We start from the raw sequence: 26,328 nt of genomic DNA, 5'->3' as shown, positions 1-26,328 counted from the left end.
TCTTGGACTTAAAATCACCCTTTACATGTATATATTCAGTTTAATTGGGATCAATAAAGTACTTCTTATCTTATCTTCTTATCTCCTCCAGGTGTTTCTGTAAGGGCTGTCTGGAGATCCTGGTGGGTCTGGGGACCTTCGACATTCTGAAGGATATGGATCCGTGGAGCTGCTTCATGTGTAAACCCTCTCTGTGTGCCGGGAACCTCAAACTGAGGCCGGACTGGAGCGTCAAGGTCCAGGACTTCTTCGCCAACAACAGCGCCATGGCCTTCGTACGTGTTAGAAATATCTCCCTGGTCCCCGGCTTGAGCTTCAATCTCAGGATCCATGTGTTTCTGATCCTCTCCAGAATGGAAGTAGTCAAAACAAAAAAAGAGAATTCGTTGGTATTTTTCTCAAAATCTCAAAATCCTGACTTTTTCCTCAAATATCGGACTTTTTCTCAAATATCTGACTTTTTCTCAAAAATCTGACTTTTTCCCTCAAAATCTGACTTTTTTTCTTTAAATTCTGACTTTTTTTCAAAAATATGACTTTTTCTCAAAAAATCTCAAAAATATGACTTTTTCTCAAAAATGTGACTTTCTCAAAAATTCTGAATTTTTTCTCAAAATTCAAAAAATTCGGACTTTCTCAAAAATCAAAAAAATATTACTTATTCTCAAAAATCTAAAAGATATTACTTATTCTCACAAATTCTGACTTTTTCTCAAAATGTCTGACTTTTCCCCAAAATCTGACTTTTCTTTTCTCAAAAATATGACTTTTTCTCAAAAATGTGACTTTCTCAAAAATTCTGAATTTTTTCTCAAAATTCAAAAGATTCGGACCTTCTCAAAAATAAAAAAAATATTACTTATTCTCAAAAATCTCAAAAATATTACTTATTCTCACAAATTCTGACTTTTTCTCAAAATAACTGACTTTTCCCCAAAATCTGACTTTTCTTTTCTCAAAATATGACTTTTTCTCAAAATTCTCACTTTTCTCAAAAATCTAAAAATTCTGACTTTTTCTGAATACTTAAAAATGTCAATAATCCCTGGTCCCCGGCTTGATCTTCAATCTCAGGATCCATGTATCTGTGATCCTCTCCAGAATGGAAGTAGTCATCGCATACAGAGCATCAACTAGTTCCTGAACAGTGTCCTTCACATGCTGATATCCAAGAGAGGGAGTTACACAGTCACAAGATGGAGGAATAGAAAGCAGTATTCAATGTTTACTTCAGATTAGCTCCACGTCAGAAATGAGCATGCTTGTCATATGTCTATCTCCATAGAGGCTGAATCATCATGTTAATCACATAGCTATCATATGCTTCAAACAGTCCTGATGCTCTTCGAGGTAATCATACATCCTGTCATGTACACAGCTGCAGTTAATACACGCACAACTTAATGTGAAATAGAGTATTCTTAACACTTTTATCCCCTCATTAAATAGTGAAACAAACCTCCGGTCGGTTCACAACAACTGTCTCTTGCACAAAAATGCTGAACACTCAGTCTTTACTGAAACTTGTGTATTTTCTATTTAATCCCAGGAGCCTCACAGAGTTTACCCCTCCATCCCCGCTGATCAGCGCCGACCAATCAGAGTGCTCTCGCTTTTTGACGGCATCGCAACAGGTTGGTTATCTTTTTTTGTCTATACTTACTATTGAAGAGGAACCGGGAGCTCCAGTCTGAATACAAATGAGACTTTTATTTGAGTTACAGTGCATGTAATGCGTTTATTCTTCCCCACAGGCTACCTGGTGCTCAAAGACCTGGGCTTTAAGATCGATCGCTACATCGCCTCAGAGATCTGTGAGGACTCCATCGCTGTGGGGCTGATAAAGCACGAGGGAAAGATCGAATACGTCAACGATGTTCGAACCATCACCAGGAAACACGTGAGTTCACCCTGACCTTATCTAGAGTTGTTTTTATTGCTTGTTCTTAACAAAAGAGTTTTCTAAAATATGTTTTTTTTAATTCTGGTGGAAAATAGGTTTTGTCTTTTAAATATGGAGATGTACTGCTTTATATCTTAATAAAAGTGACTATCTTTGGACATTGAAACACATACTTGGACTTTCAGAAACTGAATGTGACATTTTTCAATATGTTCTTACGGTTTACAGATAAAGGAATATTTAGAAAGTAAACAGGGCTTCCCCTTCTCCTCTGTATGCTGATAGCTTAAAGGGGACCTATCATGCAAAATGCACTTGTGTACGTCTTTTCTACATGAATATGTGTCCCCGGTGTTCCAGGGAACTCACCAAGTGTCAGAAAACACAACCCTCTCTATTTTCCTCCATACCCAAATCTCTAAAAAAGGGGCTGCAACGGATCTGATAAAAACTGATCCAGATTTGAACACGTTACTGACGTCAGGACGGTGGCGCTACGGCTATTGGGCCAACTCCACCAATCAGGAGGAGACAGCCACGGCCATTGCCGCTCGAAAGCGCTGGAGACGCTGTAGTACATATGCCAGGCCTGTAAGTGGCGCTGTAGTCTGCCACAAAAGCAGCGAAGAAGACTTCCCGCCCATAGTTACCATGGTTACCCTTCTGTTTATTCTCCGCTGTGGCTTTCTTTCTCCCTCCCCGAGGCAAGCGTTTGCTCCCGCTGCTTTAATTCAATGCAATCCCTCCCCGTCGAGGCAAGCACTGTAATTCTCTCCGGTTAGTCCACCAGCAGATGACAAACACCCACCTCTCCGCCTCTTCCAAGGAACGAGGGGACCGTGCGGCAGAGTTTTAGTTTCAGTTTCTTTCGCGGGTCAAGATGTCCGTTAAAGTTTAAATCTTCCGGACAAAATTAGAAAAGTGCCGGTCAAATGTCTTCTTTGTTATTTATTGAGCTTTAAAACAAATGAATAACAACTCTATATAATAAAACACGGAGGACGGAGATCTCTTTTTCTCCCCCTCTTCTGACAGCCCAGCAGCTGATCAGAGCATGGCTCCCCTCTACTGCAGGGGGGCGTGGTCAGCAGAATCAGACCCGTAGACAGCAAACAGCACATAGAGCGAAATGAGGCATGGCTAAAATGCATGATCTGTTTGGTATTTTGAAAACAGAAACGTATAAATATACCTTATATAGGTATGGCCCTACAATATATCATTTAAATATAGCATGATAGGTCCACTTTAAGTTAAAAGTGTGAATCTGAGGAAAACAAAACAACACAGAAACATGAAGATAATTGTGTGTGTGTGTGTGTGTGTGTGTGTGTGTGTGTGTGTGTGTGTGTGTGTGTGTGTGTGTGTGTGTGTGTGTGTGTGTGTGTGTGTGTGTGTGTGTGTGTGTGTGTGTGTGTGTGTGTGTGTGTGTGTGTGTGTGTGTGTGTGTGTGTGTGTGTGTGTGTGTGTGTGTGTGTGTGTGTGTGTGTGTGTGTGTGTGTGTGTGTGTGTGTGTGTGTGTGTGTGTGTGTTGCAGCTGGCTGAGTGGGGTCCGTTTGACCTTCTGATCGGAGGCAGTCCATGCAACGACCTCTCCATGGTCAACCCGCTGAGAAAAGGATTATTTGGTATGTTATTCCAGACATGTTGGTAGCAGTGCGTGTGGAACAGGAAACAAGTGGTTGCTGATGAGTTACTGGAGAACAATTATTATAAATCTGGCCTTTTTAGGGCATTTGTGGGTAATAAAATAAGTAATTAGAGCCGGGTAAGATTATTATTCCCAGATAAAACATTAAAGAAAATAGACAAAATTCTGAGATCGAAGTGGTAGATGTAAGACAATAAACAACGTACAACATTTTACAATCAAAGTATTTGATTATTCTCCAAGATTATGAATTCCCTAATGAATGAAAAAAAGGTAATTTTTAGGAGAAAATGTTAATTGGTTTGTTGTTTTCGTCTCAATAGTTTCAATTCAAGGAGACATTTATTAAAATCTGCAGAGTTATGATAATATGGTGATTCTGGGACTAAATCAGGAGTATTCCCCCATTGCCAAATATATATTATTGTACATTTTTGTACAGAGAATTCTTAGTTTTGTCTTTGTTTTATTTATTTTCTGAATATAACCCCTCCTGTTCACCGGCATTGAGAGCGGCTGAGTGCATCCTCTTCACACATTATCTCTCCCTGGTGATAACCCTCTCTGTGTTCCTCTCTCTCTCTCTGTGGTGCAGAGGGAACTGGACGTCTGTTCTTTGAGTTTTACCGCCTGCTGACGCTCATGAAGCCGAAGGACGGCGACGACCGCCCGTTCTTCTGGCTGTTTGAGAACGTGGTGTTCATGAGTGGCCACGATAAATCCGACATCTGCAGATTCCTGGAGGTGATTATATTATTTATTATAGTTAGGATAATCTCCCTGGTCTCCGGCTTGAGCTCCAATCTCAGGATACATGTATTTGTGATCCTCTCCAGAATGGAAGTAGTCAAAATCTAAAAAATCTGACTTTTTCTAAAAAATCTAAAAGATCTGACTTTTTCTCAAAATCTCAAAAATCTGACTTTTACACACAAATCAAAAAAATGCTGACTTTTCTAAAAAAATATGACTTTTTCTCAAAAATCTCAAAAGATTTGACTTTTTCACAAAAATCTCAAAAAATTTAAATTTTTCTCAAAATTCTGACTTTTTCTCAAAAATCTCAAAATTCTGACTTTTTCTGAATACTTCAAAATGTTAATAATCACTCGTTCCCGGCTTGAGCTTCAATCTCAGGATCCATGTATTTGTGATCCTCTCCAGAATGGAAGTAGTCATCACATACAGAGCATCAACTAGTTCCTGAACAGTGTCCTTCACATGCTGATATCCAAGAGAGGGAGTTACACAGTCACAAGATGGAGGAATAGAAAGCAGTATTCAATGTTTACTTCAGATTAGCTCCACGTCAGAAATGAGCATGCTTGTCATATGTCTATCTCCATAGAGGCTGAATCATCATGTTAATCACATAGCTATCATATGCCTCAAACAGTCCTGATGCTCTTCTAGGTAATCATACATCCTGTCATGTACACAGCTACAGTTGGGATACCTTAGTTATCATGTTACTCTCTATTGGAAGAGGACGTTCAGGATTTTCCCAACATTTATTTACGGGTGTGTGGCAACTAAACTCCCAATAGTTGCTTATAGGCTTAACTTTGCTCTTACAATATCGTATGGATTAAATTACCTTCGTCACACCCATGTGATACGTGCCAGAAGTGACCAATTACGACTATAGGATGTAAACAAATAATGATAATAAAATAAATAATAAGCAATGACAAAATACGCTTTTTGGCTCCTACATGTTGTAAGAATCCTCTCAATTCAATGGCAGAGTTTGTTCTTATTATTATCTTCATTTCTTCAGTGTAATCCGATCCTCATCGATGCAGTGAAGGTCAGTCCTGCTCACAGAGCGCGATACTTCTGGGGAAACCTCCCCGGCATGAACAGGTAAATAATTCAAATCAATATTCCCTTTCTTCAGTATATGCTCCTTAAAAACAGTTCTTTTGTTTAAATGCCTCTGTGTGTGTTTCTCTTTAGACCTCTGGCTTCGGCTCTGGATGATAAAGTCGGCCTGCAGGACTGTTTGGAACGCGGACGCATGGCAATGGTAGGAGCTTAAAGTTTCCTGTGTGAGAAAGAGGATATGATATAGTGCTCTATAGATATATTTGGTAACATTTTTGCATTTAAAATGTCTTAAAGGGGCCATATTGTAGGACTCTTTAAAGTCTCTACTTTAAAGGGTCCTCCCCTGCTGATGTTCAGGTGTATATCAGCAGGGATGCAAACTTGTCACCTTTCGGCGAAATTCGCCGTTTTGATTCCAAAATAGGTCGTTTGTGTGATTCATGTAGATCTGCAATAAAAATATTTTTGGGGTATGGGGGGGGGGGGGGAGGGGGGTCTGGGACCCGGAGTAATCTGCGGCCGCGAGCTGTTATGTGCCATCATGACACGCATGGTGTTCTTTTTTTATATATTATAATGAAGCGCGAGCTGTGTGCTCGAGTCTTCCTGCCTGTCGGCTCTGCTCATGGATGTATAATAAGGCTCTGCTGCTCCGTGATGATGGTCTAGCTTCAGCAGCTACATTACCTACGGGTGCGTTCGTTAATATTAACTGTGCAGTCCGGAGTCACTGTGGCACAGACTGCACCGCTGGTGAACAGCTGTTAGAACGGGCCGTTCAGGTGTTCAGATCAGAGCTCCCTGTCGGAGCGGCAGAGCGTGATGTGCACTGAAAAGTGTTCCTGTCGCAATATTATCGTTGAGCTAGCTAACTAGCATACATTGTCACTATCTGCTAACGTTAGCTTTAGCCTTCGTTTTCCAATAGTTTTTTTCATAGGCTATAAACAGAGGTGGTATAAGTATAGATCTTGTACTTGAGTAAAAGTAGAAGCACTCAGATCTTGTACTTGATTAAAAGTAGAAGTACTCAGGTTTGAGTAAAAGTAGAAGTACCAGAGTGTAGGAACAATCCTGCAATCAAAATGTTCCTCAAATAAAAGTACAAAAGTATTATCATCAAAATATAGTTAAAGTAGCGACAGTAAAAGTAGAAGTACTCAGATCTTGTACTTGAGTAAAAGTAGAAGTACTCAGATCTTGTACTTGAGTAAAAGTAGAAGTACTCAGATCTTGTACTTGAGTAAAAGTAGAAGTACTCAGATCTTGTACTTGAGTAAAAGTAGAAGTACTCAGATCTTGTACTTGAGTAAAAGTAGAAGTACTCAGATCTTGGACTTGAGTCAAAGTAGAAGTACTCAGATCTTGTACTTGAGTAAAAGTAGAAGTACTCAGATCTTGGACTTGAGTCAAAGTAGAAGTACTCAGATCTTGGACTTGAGTCAAAGTAGAAGTACTCAGGTCTTGTACTTGAGTAAAAGTAGAAGTACCAGAGTGTAGGAATACTCTGTTACAGTAAAAGTCCTGCATTCAAAATGTTCCTCAAGTAAAAGTAGAAAAGTATTATCATCAAAATATAGTGAAAGTAGCGACAGTAAAAGTAGTCGTTGTGCAGATTGGTCCATTTCAGAATAATATATATGATATGTTTTATAATGATTGATCATGAAAGTGTTCTCAAAGCTGGTAAAGGTGCAGCTAGTTTGAATGACTTTGTATACTGCAGGGTAGCTTGTGGATTTACTCCAGGTGGAACTAAAGTCTGATTTAACACTTGATTATATTTCACATCATTCATCCACATCTGTAAAGTAACTAAAGGTATTAAATACATGTAGTGGAGTAGAAGTACAACATGTACCTCTGAACTGTAGAGGAGTAGAAGAACAAAGTAGCAAAACATTGAAATGCATAAATAAAGTACAAGTATCTCAAAATTGTACCCAAGTATAGTACTTGAGTTTATGAACTTAGTTACTTTACACCACTGGCTATACAGATATAAAGACTAAGCTTTGCACAGAGGCATGAAAATACATTTTCAAAATGCTCAACAGTGCTGCCAAAATTATAAACTGACTGCTACACAATTAAAATAAATGCTTTTATATATTTCTATTAGATGTGACTCTTTGGCGTTTCTGTTATTATTAACTGCTTTAGTTGTTCTGACTGCTATAATCCTGTTATTCCTCATTTTAAAGCCGATATTCCGTGGGGTCGGTGGGCTTGGATCCTTGTCACCTTTTTCATACCTGATGAGTTTGCATCCCTGATCAGTATGTAGTGTCTCTACTTTAAAGAGTCCTCTCCTGCTGATGTTCAGGTGTATATCAGTATGTAGTGTCTCTACTTTAAAGAGTCCTCTCCTGCTGATGTTCAGGTGTATATCAGTATGTAGTGCCTCTACTTTAAAGAGTCCTCTCCTGCTGATGTTCAGGTGTATATCAGTATGTAGTGTCTCTACTTTAAAGAGTTCTCTCCTGCTGATGTTCAGGTGTATATCAGTATGTAGTGTCTCTACTTTAAAGAGTCCTCTCCTGCTGATGTTCAGGTGTATATCAGTATGTAGTGTCTCTACTTTAAAGAGTCCTCTCCTGCTGATGTTCAGGTGTATATCAGTATGTAGTGTCTCTACTTTAAAGAGTCCTCTCCTGCTGATGTCAGGTGTATATCAGTATGTAGTGTCTCTACTTTAAAGAGTCCTCTCCTGCTGATGTACAGGTGTATATCAGTATGTAGTGTCTCTACTTTAAAGAGTCCTCTCCTGCTGATGTTCAGGTGTATATCAGTATGTAGTGTCTCTACTTTAAAGGTCCTCTCCTGCTGATGTTCAGGTGTATATCAGTATGTAGTGTCTCTACTTTAAAGAGTCCTCTCCTGCTGATGTTCAGGTGTATATCAGTATGTACTGTCTCTACTTTAAAGAGTCCTCTCCTGCTGATGTTCAGGTGTATATCAGTATGTAGTGTCTCTACTTTAAAGAGTCCTCTCCTGCTGATGTTCAGGTGTATATCAGTATGTAGTGTCTCTACTTTAAGAGTCCTCTCCTGCTGATGTTCAGGTGTATATCAGTATGTAGTGGTCTCTACTTTAAAGAGTCCTCTCCTGCTGATGTTCAGGTGTATATCAGTATGTTGTGTCTCTACTTTAAAGAGTCCCTCTCCTGCTGATGTTAGGTGTATATCAGTATGTAGTGTCTCTACTTTAAAGAGTCCTCTCCTGCTGATGTTCAGGTGTATATCAGTATGTAGTGTCTCTACTTTAAAGAGTCCTCTCCTGCTGATGTTCAGGTGTATATCAGTATGTAGTGTCTCTACTTTAAAGAGTCCTCTCCTGCTGATGTTCAGGTGTATATCAGTATGTAGTGTCTCTACTTTAAAGAGTCCTCTCCTGCTGATGTTCAGGTGTATATCAGTATGTAGTGTCTCTACTTTAAAGAGTCTCTCCTGCTGATGTTCAGGTGTATATCAGTATGTAGTGTCTCTACTTTAAAGAGTCCTCTCCTGCTGATGTTCAGGTGTATATCAGTATGTAGTGTCTCTACTTTAAAGAGTCCTCTCCTGCTGATGTTCAGGTGTATATCAGTATGTAGTGTCTCTACTTTAAAGAGTCCTCTCCTGCTGATGTTCAGGTGTATATCAGTATGTAGTGTCTCTACTTTAAAGAGTCCTCTCCTGCTGATGTTCAGGTGTATATCAGTATGTAGTGTCTCTACTTTAAATAGTCCTCTCCTGCTGATGTTCAGGTGTATATCAGTATGTAGTGTCTCTACTTTAAAGAGTCCTCTCCTGCTGATGTTCAGGTGTATATCAGTATGTTGTGTCTCTACTTTAAAGAGTCCTCTCCTGCTGATGTTCAGGTGTATATCAGTATGTAGTGTCTCTACTTTAAAGAGTCCTCTCCTGCTGATGTTCAGGTGTATATCAGTATGTAGTGTCTCTACTTTAAAGAGTCCTCTCCTGCTGATGTTCAGGTGTATATCAGTATGTAGTGTCTCTACTTTAAAGAGTCCTCTCCTGCTGATGTTCAGGTGTATATCAGTATGTAGTGTCTCTACTTTAAAGAGTCCTCTCCTGCTGATGTTCAGGTGTATATCAGTATGTAGTGTCTCTACTTTAAAGAGTCTCTCCTGCTGATGTTCAGGTGTATATAGTATGTAGTGTCTCTACTTTAAAGAGTCCCTCCTGCTTCAGGTGTATATCAGTATGTAGTGTCTCTACTTTAAAGAGTCCATCTCCTGCTGATGTTCAGGTGTATATCAGTATGTAGTGTCTCTACTTTAAGAGTCCTCTCCTGCTGATGTTCGGTGTATATCAGTATGTAGTGTCTCTACTTAAAGAGTCTCTCCTGCTGATGTCAGGTGTATATCAGTATGTAGTGTCTCTACTTTAAAGAGTCCTCTCCTGCTGATGTTCAGGTGTATATCAGTATGTAGTGTCTCTACTTTAAAGAGTCCTCTCCTGCTGATGTTCAGGTGTATATCAGTATGTAGTGTCTCTACTTTAAAGAGTCCTCTCCTGCTGATGTTCAGGTGTATATCAGTATGTAGTGTCTCTACTTTAAAGAGTCCTCTCCTGCTGATGTTCAGGTGTATATCAGTATGTAGTGTCTCTACTTTAAAGAGTCCTCTTCCTGCTGATGTTCAGGTGTATATCAGTATGTAGTGTCCTCTACTTTAAGATCCTCTCCTGCTGATGTTCAGGTGTATATCAGTATGTAGTGCTCTACTTTAAAGAGTCCTCTCTGCTGATGTTCAGGTGTATATCAGTATGTAGTGTCTCTACTTAAAGAGTCCTCTCCTGCTGATGTTCAGGTGTATATCAGTATGTAGTGTCTCTACTTTAAAGAGTCCTCTCCTGCTGATGTTCAGGTGTATATCAGTATGTAGTGTCCTCTACTTTAAAGAGTCCTCTCCTGCTGATGTTCAGGTGTATATCAGTATGTAGTGTCTCTACTTTAAAGAGTCCTCTCCTGCTGATGTTCAGGTGTATATCAGTATGTAGTGTCTCTACTTTAAAGAGTCCTCTCCTGCTGATGTTCAGGTGTATATCAGTATGTAGTGTCTCTACTTTAAAGAGTCCTCTCCTGCTGATGTTCAGGTGTATATCAGTATGTAGTGTCTCTACTTTAAAGAGTCCTCTCCTGCTGATGTTCAGGTGTATATCAGTATGTCGTGTCTCTACTTTAAAGAGTCCTCTCCTGCTGATGTTCAGGTGTATATCAGTCTGTAGTGTCTCTACTTTAAAGAGTCCTCTCCTGCTGATGTTCAGGTGTATATCAGTATGTAGTGTCTCTACTTTAAAGAGTCCTCTCCTGCTGATGTTCAGGTGTATATCAGTATGTAGTGTCTCTACTTTAAAGAGTCCTCTCCTGCTGATGTTCAGGTGTATATCAGTATGTAGTGTCTCTACTTTAAAGAGTCCTCTCCTGCTGATGTTCAGGTGTATATCAGTATGTAGTGTCTCTACTTTAAAGAGTCCTCTCCTGCTGATGTTCAGGTGTATATCAGTATGTAGTGTCTCTACTTTAAAGAGTCCTCTCCTGCTGATGTTCAGGTGTATATCAGTATGTAGTGTCTCTACTTTAAAGAGTCCTCTCCTGCTGATGTTCAGGTGTATATCAGTATGTAGTGTCTCTACTTTAAAGAGTCCTCTCCTGCTGATGTTCAGGTGTATATCAGTATGTAGTGTCTCTACTTTAAAGAGTCCTCTCCTGCTGATGTTCAGGTGTATATCAGTATGTAGTGTCTCTACTTTAAAGAGTCCTCTCCTGCTGATGTTCAGGTGTATATCAGTATGTAGTGTCTCTACTTTAAAGAGTCCTCTCCTGCTGATGTTCAGTGTATATCAGTATGTAGTGTCTCTACTTTAAAGAGTCCTCTCCTGCTGATGTTCAGGTGTATATCAGTATGTAGTGTCTCTACTTTAAAGAGTCCTCTCCTGCTGATGTTCAGGTGTATATCAGTATGTAGTGTCTCTACTTTAAAGAGTCCTCTCCTGCTTGATGTTCAGGTGTATATCAGTATGTAGTGTCTCTACTTTAAAGAGTCCTCTCCTGCTGATGTTCAGGTGTATATCAGTATGTAGTGTCTCTACTTTAAAGAGTCCTCTCCTGCTGATGTTCAGGTGTATATCAGTATGTAGTGTCTCTACTTTAAGAGTCCTCTCCTGCTGATGTCAGGTGTATATCAGTATGTAGTGTCTCTACTTAAAGAGTCCTCTCCTGCTGATGTTCAGGTGTATATCAGTATGTAGTGTCTCTACTTTAAAGAGTCCTCTCCTGCTGATGTTCAGGTGTATATCAGTATGTAGTGTCTCTACTTTAAAGAGTCCTCTCCTGCTGATGTTCAGGTGTATATCAGTATGTAGTGTCTCTACTTTAAAGAGTCCTCTCCTGCTGATGTTCAGGTGTATATCAGTATGTAGTGTCTCTACTTTAAAGAGTCCTCTCCTGCTGATGTTCAGGTGTATATCAGTATGTAGTGTCTCTACTTTAAAGAGTCCTCTCCTGCTGATGTTTCAGGTGTATATCAGTATGTAGTGTCTCTACTTTAAAGAGTCCTCTCCTGCTGATGTTCAGGTGTATATCAGTATGTAGTGTCTCTACTTTAAAGAGTCCTCTCCTGCTGATGTTCAGGTGTATATCAGTATGTAGTGTCTCTACTTTAAAGAGTCCTCTCCTGCTGATGTTCAGGTGTATATCAGTATGTAGTGTCTCTACTTTAAAGAGTCCTCTCCTGCTGATGTTCAGGTGTATATCAGTATGTAGTGTCTCTACTTTAAAGAGTCCTCTCTCTGCTGATGTTCAGGTGTATATCAGTATGTAGTGTCTCTACTTTAAAGAGTCCTCTCCTGCTGATGTTCAGGTGTATATCAGTATGTAGTGTCTCTACTTTAAAGAGTCCTCTCCTGCTGATGTTCAGGTGTATATCAGTATGTAGTGTCTCTACTTTAAAGAGTCCTCTCCTGCTGATGTTCAGGTGTATATCAGTATGTAGTGTCTCTACTTTAAAGAGTCCTCTCCTGCTGATGTTCAGGTGTATATCAGTATGTAGTGTCTCTACTTTAAAGAGTCCTCTCCTGCTGATGTTCAGGTGTATATCAGTATGTAGTGTCTCTACTTTAAAGAGTCCTCTCCTGCTGATGTTCAGGTGTATATCAGTATGTAGTGTCTCTACTTTAAAGAGTCCTCTCCTGCTGATGTTCAGGTGTATATCAGTATGTAGTGTCTCTACTTTAAAGAGTCCTCTCCTGCTGATGTTCAGGTGTATATCAGTATGTATGTGTCTCTACTTTTAAAGAGTCCTCTCCTGCTGATGTTCAGGTGTATATCAGTATGTAGTGTCTCTACTTTAAAGAGTCCTCTCCTGCTGATGTTCAGGTGTATATCAGTATGTAGTGTCTCTACTTTAAAGAGTCCTCTCCTGCTGATGTTCAGGTGTATATCAGTATGTAGTGTCTCTACTTTAAGAGTCTCTCCTGCTGATGTTCAGGTGTATATCAGTATGTAGTGTCTCTACTTTAAAGAGTCCTCTCCTGCTGTGTTCAGTGTATATCAGTATGTAGTGTCTCTACTTTTAAAGAGTCCTCTCCTGCTGATGTTCAGGTGTATATCAGTATGTAGTGTCTCTACTTTAAAGAGTCCTCTCCTGCTGATGTTCAGGTGTATATCAGTATGTAGTGTCTCTACTTTAAGAGTCCTCTCCTGCTGATGTTCAGGTGTATATCAGTATGTAGTGTCCTCTACTTTAAAGAGTCCTCTCCTGCTGATTGTTCAGGTGTATATCAGTATGTAGTGTCTCTACTTTAAAGAGTCCTCTACCTCTGCGATGTTCAGGTGTATATCAGTATGTAGTGTCTCTACTTTAAAGAGTCCTCTCCTGCTGATGTTCAGGTGTATATCAGTATGTAGTGTCTCTACTTTAAAGAGTCCTCTTCCTGCTGGATGTTCAGTGTATATTCAGTATGTGTGGTACTCTACTTTAAAGAGTCCTGCTCCTGCTGATGTTCAGGTGTATATCAGTATGTAGTGTCTCTACTTTAAAGCGTCCTCTCCTGCTGATGTTCAGTTGTATATCAGTATGTAGTGTCTCTACTTTAAAGAGTCCTCTTCCTGCTGATGTTCAGGTGTATATCCGTATGTAGTGTCTCTACTTTAAAGAGTCCTCTCCTGCTGATGTTCAGGTGTATATCAGTATGTAGTGTCTCTACTTTAAAGAGTCCTCTCCTGCTGATGTTCAGGTGTATATCAGAATGTAGTGTCTCTACTTTAAAGAGTCCTCTCCTGCTGATGTTCAGGTGTATATCAGTATGTAGTGTCTCTACTTTAAAGAGTCCTCTCCTGCTGATGTTCAGGTGTATATCAGTATGTAGTGTCTCTACTTTAAAGAGTCCTCTCCTGCTGATGTTCAGGTGTATATCAGTATGTAGTGTCTCTACTTTAAAGAGTCCTCTCCTGCTGATGTTCAGGTGTATATCAGTATGTAGTGTCTCTACTTTAAAGAGTCCTCTCCTGCTGATGTTCAGGTGTATATCAGTATGTAGTGTCTCTACTTTAAAGAGTCCTCTCCTGCTGATGTTCAGGTGTATATCAGTATGTAGTGTCTCTACTTTAAAGAGTCCTCTCCTGCTGATGTCAGGTGTATATCAGTATGTAGTGTCTCTACTAAGAGTCCTCTCCTGCTGATGTTCAGGTGTATATCAGTATGTAGTGTCTCTACTTTAAAGAGTCCTCTCCTGCTGATGTTCAGGTGTATATCAGTATGTAGTGTCTCTACTTTAAAGAGTCCTCTCCTGCTGATGTTCAGGTGTATATCAGTATGTAGTGTCTCTACTTTAAAGAGTCCTCTCCTGCTGATGTTCAGGTGTATATCAGTATGTAGTGTCTCTACTTTAAAGAGTCCTCTCCTGCTGATGTTCAGGTGTATATCAGTATGTAGTGTCTCTACTTTAAAGAGTCCTCTCCTGCTGATGTTCAGGTGTATATCAGTATGTAGTGTCTCTACTTTAAAGAGTCCTCTACCGCTCTTAATCCTAACTTTTTATATCAGAGAGAGCAGGAGACCCGTATTTGTAGAAAATGTAATATTGTGCATTTAAATGTCCTTCTCATGTCCTTCAAGTCGTCTCAGTTAAACTCGGTGCTTCCTGATTCTGATTGTCGTTTCTTCCTGCAGTTTGAAAAGGTCCGCACCATCACAACAAAGTCCAACTCGATCCGGCAGGGGAAGATGGGCCCGCTGCCCGTCACCATGAACGGAAAAGAGGATTACCTGTGGTGCACGGAGATGGAACAGTAAGATATTCTGAAGATGTTTTTATCCTGGGTCTAGTCCTTATACCCAGAAGTGGGAAGTAGTGGAGTACAAATACTTTGTTACTATACTTAAGCACATTGTTCTGGTATCAGTACTTTACTCCACTACTTATTTTTTGGACCACTTTTTACTTTCTACTTCTTACATTTTCAAAACAGGCTGGTTACTTTAGTTTTTTGAAACCACAAAAATACATTTGGTACAGCCCTAATTTCTACGACTAACCAATCCGACTTTACACCACAAGTTCCTGACCAAGGGAAGTGGTAAAAAGCTGACTCATTTAGGACTCATTAGCCGCGTTCACACCGGAGTACTTTTCGCGTTTAGTTCCGTTAGTACCCCTTATGTCGCGTTCACTCCAAAAAGAGCACTTCAAGCCGGGAACTTTTACCCCCATTTTTAGTGCCTGCTGAGAGATGGTACTTTCCTGGGGGAGAAAAGTGCCCCAGTTCTGATTGGCTGGGCGAATTGCAAACCACGCCCGTACAACTCTGAAATGTTTTGAAGAGCCGCCATTTTATTATGCTCGCATTAGCATTATTAGCATTAGCATTCGCCCAGCGCAGAAACGCAGAGAGACTAACTTATGGCAACACAAAATAAAACATGGGAGCAGTGGAGATGAGGAGGTGTCGGCGTTCTGGCGATTTACTCGGAAGGCTTCAGTAGAAGCTGCTGGGAGTCCCAGCAGCTTCTACTGAAGCCAGTCCCCAACTCCGGGGACTTCCGGCCGGGGACTCCGGGTGGCAGTATACGCCGTGAAGTTGTTTGCTGCCTGCCAGTAAACCCAAAGCAGAAGAAGACGAAGTGACGTCAGCGGCTCATTTGTGTAATCTTCCCTCAGGGAAAAGTACTCCGGTGTGAACGCGATCTGTACTAAGCACCCTGGGGTCATAAGTGCCGGGACTAAATACGGCGGCTATTCCTGCACCACGGGTTCAAATATCCTAATTGTGGGAATTGAAAAGAAAAGTGTGTTTAAAGATCAAAGATGGGTTCAGGTAACAGTAAAACAGGAACATGTGTTGTCTGGGGATGCAACATGATTGAAAAAGAAGGATGAAAGGAATATAAAGAGGTTAGAAAAGTGTCAGAAGAACTATAATTTCACAGGAAGACTAGGGGTCAGCGTTTCCGCCAGGGGGGCGTCTTGCCGTCATTTGACGCCCTTATTCAGCTCGGAACGCCCTGAACTCGAGCCGAGGGCGTCCAAAAAAAAATTCGAGAGAAGATCGAGAGTTTTTATCGCTTGTAATGACGAAAAGGAAAAAGGACAAGGACATCCCTCTGTTGGAGCAAAGGAGTCTGGTGGGATGCTTTTCGCCGCCAGCAAAGCGTGTTCCTGTGACGGAAAGTGTACTGCCGGCGAGCCTTGGCGGGGGGTGCAAGTGGAGCACGCGCGTGAACGTCGGAGCCTCGCAGCGGCGAAACTGAGGCTCCGTGGTAAACTGTGGTAACATGAAGAGCTCTTTAGGAGCCGAAAGATTCCCATCACTAATACGTAAAGAGATCGTATCTATAAGGGACGGCTCAATTATGATGTTTCTAATGTGCTCTTAATGTCTTTCATTGTTGTAAAGCACTTTGAATTGCCTTGTGTTGAAACGTGCTGTCTAATTAAACCTGCCTCTCACTCACTCTGTATTTCTTCTTCCTCCTCCAGGATCTTCGGCTTCCCCAAACACTACACCGATGTGAACAACATGGGTCGAGCTCAGAGGCAGCGAGTGCTCGGGAGATCCTGGAGCGTCCCGGTGATCCGACACCTGTTCGCCCCGCTGAAGGACTACTTTGAATGTGAACAACAACTGTGAACAACAACTGTAAACAACAACAACTGTGAACAACAACAACTGTGAACAGCTGATCCTGCCTTACAAACACCACAGTATTTAATCTGTCCTGATTCACTGTTTGACTTTTAGACGTGTTTTTATCATCGTTTTTATCCGCTCTCACCAGCAGGCACCGACATTTCCGGTTTTACTTACCTCCTCTCGGTGCGTTGATCAAACTATAATCTACTCCTGAACCACAAGGCGAGATTAACGAGGGGTTAACTATCTTTCTTTTGGGCTAATCTCAGGTTATCTGTTGTCACAAAGATGGTTAAAAAAAACTTTTCCTGACCGATCAGCTCAGGTGTAAAAAGTCACAATTCCTACAGGAATCACTCGGTTTTTAACGAAGCAGTTAAGAAATGTTTTTGCCTACCATTATAATAAATAATCAGGTTAATTGAGGCAGAGCTTTACTTCTATCCATTATTGTTGGATCATCATTAGAAAAAAGCCTTAGTAATACTTATGCGTCTTGGCCATGTGTCGCACTGGAACACACCGCAAAGACTTCAGCCGAGCACGTACGAACTGCGCATGCGTGAGTGGCAATAACTCTCCTTACCAGCAGGCGGCGGTAGTGTGTATTCGTCATTCAAAATAGGCAACAACCGGAAGACAGAGAAGAAGAACAGACTGCGTGATATATACAAACAACAAATAGCGTGTGCGTTCCATTTTCACTCTCGTCCATCGAAAACATGTTTCGTGCGGTACTGGAGCTATCAGCCATTGGAGTGTTGCTTGTGGAAGACATTCTCAAGCAACCGTTTCGCTTCTCATGCACTGATTCGCTAGCTGAACAGCCAATCAGAGTGATTTCTTTGTCCGACTGCCTGCCACGGCCGATTCAACGTGTTGAATCGGCCGTGCGTCGGCCATGAAAGGCCAAATAAGGCGTGTCACGGCCGACGGTGCGGGACACACCAAATTGAGTTTGGGCGACAGGGCACGCTTCGTCGTCCGACTAACGGAAACGGCCTTTTTTTAAGACCTCATCGCCACTTTGAGTTTTAACCGGTTACCTTGGCGACACACTTTACCTCACATTTACTATATACAGTATTGATTGTCTTTCCTCCTTATCTTCCAACCATTTGGACGCAAACTTGCATTTCCCCATAACGATGTTGTTTACAGGCAAACTGTAGAATACAACCTCTTTGGACAATTTATATACTTATTGAAAACAAGCTACAAAATGTAATACCTTGGAAAATTTCGTTTAATACTTTTTAATAGCCTTCATTTTAAACTTTTAATGCTTGTTAAGACCCCGCGGACACCCTGCCTAAAACCCTAAAAAACAACATTTTCGTTAAATAATTTGTTTTTTTAAAGCTTGTAATGTTAAAGTAGGAACTTGTGTAACCATTCATAGCTGGATATTTGGATTATAAATTAACATTTAAATGCTGCAAATGTCTATTAAATGTGCTTAATGTAGATAAGACTACACTAGTATTATTTGTTGACATTTAGCCTTTTTAAAACAACATTTTCTTTAAATACATTTAATTTGAGAAAAACCTTTCAAAGAATCATTTGAATGTGAAAACTAAAAGACATTCAGTACAGCCCTCATTTCTACGACTCCCTATTTCATTCTCAAGCCGATCACGTTGAATACATATAATATATATTTAGTGATTATCTGGTATTCAGCATCATGTTTTATCCCGTTGATCTCGCTCTGTGCTTCAGGCTCTACCTCAACATCCATCAGTCAGTATTTCTGTATTTTTACCGTAATATTTGACCAGGTTTTGATCCAAACATGTTCATTATCAGCTGATTTTTGTATACGTTTTATGCAAATGACATTCATCTCTCTGGTTCTTTACAGAATCACTCACTGGTTGGTGCTAAACTCTTATTATCCTCCATTATTCTATTATAATGTCTGCTTTTAATACCAAAAATATGTTCTGTCTAATCATGGAGAACAAACCAAGGCGTGTTAAAGAGCTTTTTTATTAAAGTGAATATTAAAGACCAGCTCGGTTCCACCTCAGGAACAAACCATTTCTACTGGAAGATACCAACTAATACAGTCATGTGTCTCTTTTTGTTTTTTTGAAGCCATTTGGCACGATTGATTTTGTTTTAGATAAAGAGGGTGAAATGTAAAAAAATTAATTAAAAAAAAACACAATATGAAAAAGAAAGGAAATAAAAATGAGGAAAAATAATGAATAAAATGCTAAAAATCTCGTAAAAAAATATTATATTAGTTTCATTTTTAGAAGTAGAGAAACACCAGCAGCTACTGTAATAAAAGTACAAGGTAAATAATCTGAAGAAATAATTGAAATAACAATTAACGCATTTAACTTGACCTCTTTACGTTCAGTTTTCAGTCATTTCTGGCGTTAAATTAACCAATAATGTGTAAAACTACAAAAGATACGGCTCAAATATGTCTATGCTCGTTGGACAGCATGAAGACATCTGATGCACATTTGTTATTAAAGTAAAATCCCCAAAATACTTTGACTATTTGCAGCTTTGATACAAACAAAGTAGGAGCTTCTTAAGGGCCGTGGCCTTATTCGCACTGAGAATCACAATTGAATGTTGATTTAAAGGTGGGGTAGGTAAGTTTGGAGAAACCAGCTCGAGATCGCTAGAATTTGAAAATACACAGCCGGAAAAAATCTGCCACTTCCTTTCAGAGCCGGGCCGGCTAAAATGATTGGTCGTGCTTTTTACAGTACTACAGCTTCCACAGATGACATTTTTTTATGGATTTTTTTGTCAAAGCACTTCAGATATTCGTTGCTATCGGGATGTTAAGAGCATTCCATGGAATATAACAAAAAGTGTATCTCGAGCCGGTTTCTCAAACTTACCTTTAAATGCAAAAAAAGACTTAATTGGATCCCCTGAATGCCTTTCATTCAAAATTAAGGATTTTGATATGATGACAGTCCTTTATAGAAGCTTTGAATGTGACATCCAAAGCCTTAATCTTTGTTTAAACCCGTAATAACGTTTATTTAGCAAAAACAAACACTGATATGGTCTGTGAGAAATACAACATGTGTGTTTTAACTAACTAAAAGTCTTATTTTAGCCTTAAAATTAACTCTTAAATCATCAACAGTGCTGCTCATCTGTGCCTGATTTAGGGTTTTAATGTCACTTGTGTTTTTGTCGTTATATTAAGATATTTGCGCTGCCTTCAGTGTGAATCTGGGATTTCCCCTGCAGTGTTTTCAACATTTTAACTGGAGTCAAATTTCTGAGTCTCTTTTTACCTCATTCTTTTGGGTGTTTTAATTCCTGATGGTGCTAAGCTAACGGCGCTAAGCTAACGGTGCTAAGCTTGCATGTACAGTTTGTTTTTTAATGGGCCGCAGCTCAAAATGAATTTCTTGTAGTTTGTTGTTGTTTTTCTGTGTGTTGATTGTTTGTTTTTTATGAAATGATAAAGTGATATCAGTAAATATTAGTGTGATGTAAACAAATTGATGATTAAAAGTGCAAGAGGGATTTTCATGGGATCTGTTTCCTGTTCAGGACTTTATTGTTTTTACTGTGACTAATTAAACACATACATGCAAGATGGAGTTCCCCCAGATGTTTTTTCTTATTTCTCTTTATCATATTGTTCATGGAGTTAATTTATGTATCAAGTGCAATGTCATGATTCCACCACAAGAGGGCGCCGTTGTGCTGCAGTATATCATTGTGTCATCTTCCGGTAGATCGTGTGGATCCGGGGTGTTTCTCAATGTCGAGGAAGGCTGCTCCAGAGCCACTATTTCAAGCATACAGTGGCGACTGGTCATTAGGGGCAGGTGGGGCACAGCCCCACCTAGTGTCAGCAGAAAGTATTACAAATAATGATTACAAAAATGCAAAAAAAAAAAAAAAAAAATATATAAAATATATTTTAAGATCATGTTTAATCATCTGATTCGTCTGTACATTGCTGTTTTAGTCTGTGTTCTTCTAATTAGTGTCTACAGTCACAGTGTGTGCCTATTGAGCTGTTTAGAGCCATGTGGGACAAAACCTGATTATGCCCCTTCCTCTCGCTGTGAAGTCAACGTGACTGTAAAAACTACACTGCGCATGCTCAGAGTATTTTGTAATGTAATGTGTGTGGCAAAAAAATAATGACCAGAGGGGCATGGAGCTACCATCCCCACCATACGTCATCTCAAATCATTCAGAGCTGATTGGCTGTAAGTACGTGTGCCGCGAAAAGTGTGCTGTGTGAAGAGGAGACGAGAGAGCTGCAGTGACGCGTCCTAAAACCAGGAAGTAAGCACAAAAAAGCAATGAGATTTCTCCAGAGGATTTTAGAAAATAGCTCAAAATAAGATCTGTGGGAAACGTACCTGTTAGATAAATGCACGTTTTGATTAGCCGGATAACATCCACATGTCTACCCTACTTTTATAATTTTTTTATCATAAATCTATGGATTAGATTTATGATAGACTTTTGAAACTACAAGAAGATAAGGAGGACTTTTACAAAAAAGTAATAGAAATGTTTGTCCAGAAGGATAGGAAAATGGACTTCATCTTCAAGTCAAGGTAAGACCGCCATTTTATTGAAAATGGGATCTTACTAAGAGAGAACAATTCAATATTTAAATGATAAAATTACATTTTTTGGGTATCCTTTTGTTGAACTGTCTGTTTAAAATTAATCGAAGCATCAGACAAAAAAAGCTTTTGAAAATAATATTATATTTTGGTTTAGGTCAAAATATAATATTTGTAAACCTGAAGAGTCAGTGCCAGTGCCTCACCAGCCATGAACCTCACTGCACGTCACTGCAGAAGCTTATATATAGACATCTAAGTTTTTTGTGCCCCACCACTTTTGTACATATAAAAACGCCACTGCAAGCATACTACGTCATCGAGTCCCGCCGAAGGACTGTTCCAATGTCCAGCATACTTGGAATTCTACCGAGGCCGGCGTACTTCGTAGCGAGAAATTTTGAGGCTGCAAATGTGTAGACTCTGCGGTCTTAAAATCCCCACAATGCTTTGCGCACGGACCAATTTCCAAATCTTTGGCGGAAATCGCGCTCCATTCAAGGCGGGGCCTCGCATATGACGCACACCTGCTAGCCTGTTCCACCATTCTTTGTTTTCCGAGGCTAGGAAGGATTCTTGCCTCGCTTCTGAAGCAAGTGACTCGGAAGCAGTGGCGAGCCGTCAGGGCCCTCTAGGCCCTCTGTGAGGGCCTAAGATATTCTAAAAAATAATATTTAAAAACATTTTAAAAATATATATTTTTTTTAAATATATATTTTTTTAATATTATTTTTGTTATATTTTTCATTAGTTTTACCGAAAAAAAACTTGATTTAATTGTATTTAAAATAACATTTCCAAAGAAATAAATCCTTCGAATCTGCCTGTTCAGTCTCTGTTGAATGTGAAGACATGAAAGAAGCTCGTCTGGCCCTCTCTGCGATTCACAGAGGGCCCGCTATAGTAACTGAACGAGAGAGTAATGTCAAATGACAGTACAATTGACCAATCATATCTTCCCTCTAAATGGGTGGGTTTTATTATCGCGGACTTTATGACTAGTTCCGCCCGCTGTGAAACTTTTCTTGTTTCCATAGCAACAACAACTTCCTGTCAACAGCGTGAACTCGCCTTCAAAATAAAAGCATGCCAAATTACACTTAAGACATACAACTGCAACGAAAGTAACAAACACAATGCAATATCATTTTCAATGTCAAAGAACACAAATTGGGTTCACAGGTGTTGTTTTGTGTGGTAGAGGGTCGCTGTCGTTGATGCGTTTTGCACCCTGGGCCGTTGTTTTGATATTTCGCTGAAGTATACGCTGTGACGTAATAACTATTTTTTTCTTCTTTTTTTCGAGGGAATTGGTGGGGGTCAGAGGGCCTAGGTATAAAGCTCACGGCTCGCCACTGCTCGGAAGACATGTGCTACCAAGCAAGCGTCCTCGACATTGAGAAACACCCCGAGTCACACCAAGCCCCCAGGAAGTGCGCCGGACTCTGATGAAAATATTCGTAGTGTCCAAACGGCGGTACTACAATTTGACGTCACTGGGCCCAGAAAGACTTTTGCCCATTTACTAACATTGGGAAAGAGACGTCTGTAAATCAGCGGATACTTTTTTTTTTAACTAAATAAATTACCCAGTATGAACTATTTTATATCCCTTATTAGAATCATTCGGTCCTTAAAGTTGTAAAATGCACTAAAAGCCGAATCTAGATTTATTTTCTGTCTCCATTCATTCCACTGAGCCGAGAGTGGGAGCTCGGGGGGCGGGGCTTAAGGGGCGCATGCTCTGTGAGCGCACATACGGGTTCTTCTGCTCTGACAGCTAGGCATGATGGGTAATCTGTGACGTTTCGCTCTCTCAAAAGTGCCTTCATGCGCCAATGAGCAGCTCTCATAGGCAAGAACGAGACCCCGCCTCTGACGTTGTATCCAGTTCTTATTAAACATCCATGAGTCACACCTGCAAGTGTTTAAGATGGAAGCATGATTGAAGGGAAACGCGTTTGTTTGAAGCGTCTAACGGGTCATTTGGTCTCTGAATAGTCATTTTGTGTTATTTTCTAGTCATTTTCTGTGCCTTTGTCAGTTTATTTGCTTTATTTTCTCTTCAATGTAGAAATATAAGGTTGCATGAGACAGACACACTCGTGTAAAATACAAATGGAAAGTAGAAGCTCAATTATTAGTCAGTAAATAATTATTCTGAGGTGACATTTACCTGGTTACTGATCTCTATTTACATGTCATTGAGTCGGAGAAGTTCACGCTTCATAACAAAAATACTGATTTTAAAGTTCAAAGTCACTCAAACTGTTTACGTCTCCCAGGGTTTGAGCCTCCTCTCCATCTGAGAGGCAGTGGGACTCTTGTTCGTTGGTTTTATTTCCAGGTTGGCGGCTCCGGGCACTTCCTGTCCCGCCTGAACGAATCGCATCACCTCGGCAAAGGAGAGCTGCTTCTCCTCCTTCGGTCCAGATGTTTCTGTGGATCTTTCTCCTGGTTCTCCAGATGTTCCTGTGGATCTTTCTCTTGGTTCTCCAGATGTTCCTGTGGATCTTTCTCTTAGTTCTGCAGATGTTCCTGTGGACCTTTCTCTTAGTTCTGCAGATGTTCCTGTGGACCTTTCTCTTAGTTCTGCAGATGTTCCTGTGGACCTTTCTCTTAGTTCTGCAGATGTTCCTGTGGACCTTTCTCTTAGTTCTGCAGATGTTCCTGTATATGTTTCTCTAGGTTCTCCAGGTGTTCCTGTAGAAGTTCCTGTGGATGTTCCTGTAGTAGATGTTCCTGTAGTAGATGTTCCTGTAGGTTCTCCAGATGTTTCTCCTGATGTTCCAGTAGATGTTCCTGCAGATGTTCCTCCTCTCTGCTCCTCGCTGTTCTCAGAGTCCTGGTGTTTCCTCCACTCTCTGTATCTCGTCCGGTCGATGGGCTCCACAAACCTGCAGACAAGCATCACATTTAGTCAGGTACTGCACCGTGTGTGTGTGTGTGTGTGTGTGTGTGTGTGTGTGTGTGTGTGTGTGTGTGTGTGTGTGTGTGTGTGTGTGTGTGTGTCCAATTTGAGTTGTATAAAGAAAAAAAACAGTATTTGCATCAAACTCTAATGTTCATCTAGTCTTTTTTCTCTATAGTTATGTCCTTAAATGTTGCATTACCTCGCCTCTTATTTGTTATATTTGTATATATATATATATATTGTTAAGCACTAAACACCAAGGTAGATTATTTGCAAGTGAAGACATCTGAATGTATAAAGTAACTGAAGCTGTCAGATACATGCAGTAGAGTAATTAAGACAGAACTATACATGTGTACTTATTGGCAGTACTTTAGTAAATGCAGGTATTTCCTCTCAGGTGCAGAAGAGCTTCTCCTCTCTGCAGTTTTCATTGTTATTGTAGTTTTCTTCTCTATAGTTAAGTTCTATTTGTATATGTATGTTATGCAACAAACACCAAGGTAGATGAAGGATTTAAATACATTTCAGCCAATAGATTCCTTGCAAGTAGAAAGTATTTTTCTGCATCATTCTGAATGTATAAAGTAGCAGCAGCTGTCAGAAACATGCAGTAAAGTAGATACAGTGCATGTGTACTTAAAGAGAGTACTTGCAGGTGTTTCCTCCCAGGTGTGTCCTACCTGTTGTAGAAGAAGAGTTTCAGCTGCAGCAGTTTCTCCTCTCTGCAGGTTTTATTTAAATCCTTCAGTCCCTCCTGAAACCTCTGATCAGACTCAAAGTCAAACGAGTGAAACCTCAGGAAAACCGGCTCCATTTCATCTGTGAATTACTTCAATTTATGTGATAATGTTTCATCAGAATCCGGTGTCTGTGTGCAGCAGCCTGGCTCTGTTGTTATTCCGCTCTAACAAACGTGTTAAAGCAGGAAAATCAGCGGAGAGAAAAGTATGCAGCGCCCCCTGCCGGACGGGAGGGTAATCACACCCTGTATTTTAATTAAAAAAATAAATGTCGTTTAAACATTTTATTTCTTAATCGTGGAATATATTTAAAAACACACACAAAAATTGAAATATGTTCTCTTTTAGTTTCAGGACTCATAATGAAGTTTGCATGTTAAAAAACAGTGAATATTGTCAGCCATTGTTGGTAACTTTTGCACATCCATTATTCTTTAAATACAAGTAGTATTTCTCAGAGGTTGTGCAATTTAAGTTGTTCTTTAATAGTTTAATTATTGGTTTTCAGTTTGCAAATTGCACTAAATTAAACAGGGAAACCAGTTATATAAAAGAAAGCAAACATTTCCCCCTTTCTGCTCTCCTTTTTACCATTTTTAATTAAAAACATCTATTGTATATAATTGAGTATACACAAAAAAGGAGTCCATAAATAATGATAACAATATACATAATGTTTTTTCAGATCAATGTGCAAGATCATAATGCTAAAAATATATGTGTGTGTGTGTGTGTGTGTGTGTGTGTGTGTGTGTGTGTGTGTGTGTGTGTGTGTGTGTGTGTGTGTGTGTGTGTGTGTGTGTGTGTGTGTGTGTGTGTGTGTGTGTGTGTGTGTGTGTGTGTGTGTGTGTGTGTCTGTTTCTCTGTGTATGTGTGTGTGTCTGTGTGTGTGTGTTTCTCTGTGTATGTGTGTGTGTCTGTATGTGTGTGTTTCTGTGTGTATGTGTGTGTGTGTGTCTCTGTGTATGTGTGTGTGTCTGTGTTTGTCTGTGTGTGTGTGTTTCTCTGTGTATGTGTGTGTTTCTCTGTATGTGTGTGTGTCTGTGTGTGTGTTTCTTTGTGTATGTGTGTGTGTCTGTGTGTGTGTTTCTCTGTGTATGTGTGTGTGTGCATTTCTCTGTGTATGTGTGTGTGTTTGTCTGTGTGTGTGTGTTTCTCTGTGTATGTGTGTGTTTCTTTGTGTATGTGTGTGTGTCTGTGTTTCTCTGTGTATGTGTGTGTGTGCATTTCTCTGTGTGTGTTTCTTGTGTGTGTGTGTGTGTGTGTGTGTGTGTGTTTCTCTGTGCGTGTGCGTGTGTGTGTGTGTGTGTGTGTGTGTGTGTTTCTCTGTGTGCGTGTGTGTGGCAGAAACTTGACACTGTGTTATTGTGTGACAGACAGCTGCTGCCAGGCGCCACCAAAAGATATTTCAGCAGCACTCAAAGAAAAATCTTTACCATCTCACATTTAAAATCACAAAGTCAGGAAACTACTTCAGGTTTATTTATATATGTTTTGAGAGAAAGTGGAGAGGCTCGTGATCTCAGAGAGGATCTGACAGGAGAGGAAATCTCATCTCATTATCG

The 26,328-nt window shown here is 40.1% G+C and overlaps 2 protein-coding genes across 3 annotated transcripts in view; one reads left to right on the top strand and one right to left on the bottom strand.

Moving 5' to 3' along the window:
* LOC117483700 (DNA (cytosine-5)-methyltransferase 3A-like) overlaps window positions 1-17,054 on the top strand; it is a 39,306-nt gene extending 22,252 nt beyond the window's left edge. For both annotated transcript variants that reach the window (XM_034132057.1, XM_034132056.1), the window contains 9 exons: window positions 92-275; window positions 1,550-1,634; window positions 1,755-1,900; window positions 3,441-3,531; window positions 4,150-4,298; window positions 5,335-5,420; window positions 5,514-5,583; window positions 14,563-14,681; window positions 16,370-17,054. In XM_034132057.1, coding sequence (XP_033987948.1) covers window positions 92-275; window positions 1,550-1,634; window positions 1,755-1,900; window positions 3,441-3,531; window positions 4,150-4,298; window positions 5,335-5,420; window positions 5,514-5,583; window positions 14,563-14,681; window positions 16,370-16,520 — 1,081 coding nt within the window. In that variant the 3' untranslated portion in view covers window positions 16,521-17,054. The remainder of the gene's footprint in view (window positions 1-91; window positions 276-1,549; window positions 1,635-1,754; window positions 1,901-3,440; window positions 3,532-4,149; window positions 4,299-5,334; window positions 5,421-5,513; window positions 5,584-14,562; window positions 14,682-16,369) is intronic.
* A 5,891-nt stretch (window positions 17,055-22,945) lies between these two features.
* On the bottom strand, window positions 22,946-24,915 carry LOC117483708 (protein SPT2 homolog). Its single transcript, XM_034132066.1, has 2 exons — window positions 24,704-24,915; window positions 22,946-24,003 (listed from the first exon to the last, which is right to left on the bottom strand). The coding sequence occupies exons 1-2, from the start codon at window positions 24,835-24,837 to the stop codon at window positions 23,379-23,381; spliced, it is 759 nt and encodes a 252-aa protein (XP_033987957.1). The 5' UTR covers window positions 24,838-24,915; the 3' UTR covers window positions 22,946-23,378.
* Between the last annotated feature and the right edge of the window lie 1,413 nt (window positions 24,916-26,328).

The sequence above is a fragment of the Trematomus bernacchii genome, unplaced genomic scaffold, assembly GCF_902827165.1.
Source record: "Trematomus bernacchii unplaced genomic scaffold, fTreBer1.1, whole genome shotgun sequence".
NCBI classification, from domain to species: Eukaryota; Metazoa; Chordata; class Actinopteri; order Perciformes; family Nototheniidae; genus Trematomus; species Trematomus bernacchii.
Note: the sequence above shows the minus strand (reverse complement) of the source record. Positions and strands in the feature narration are given on the sequence as shown.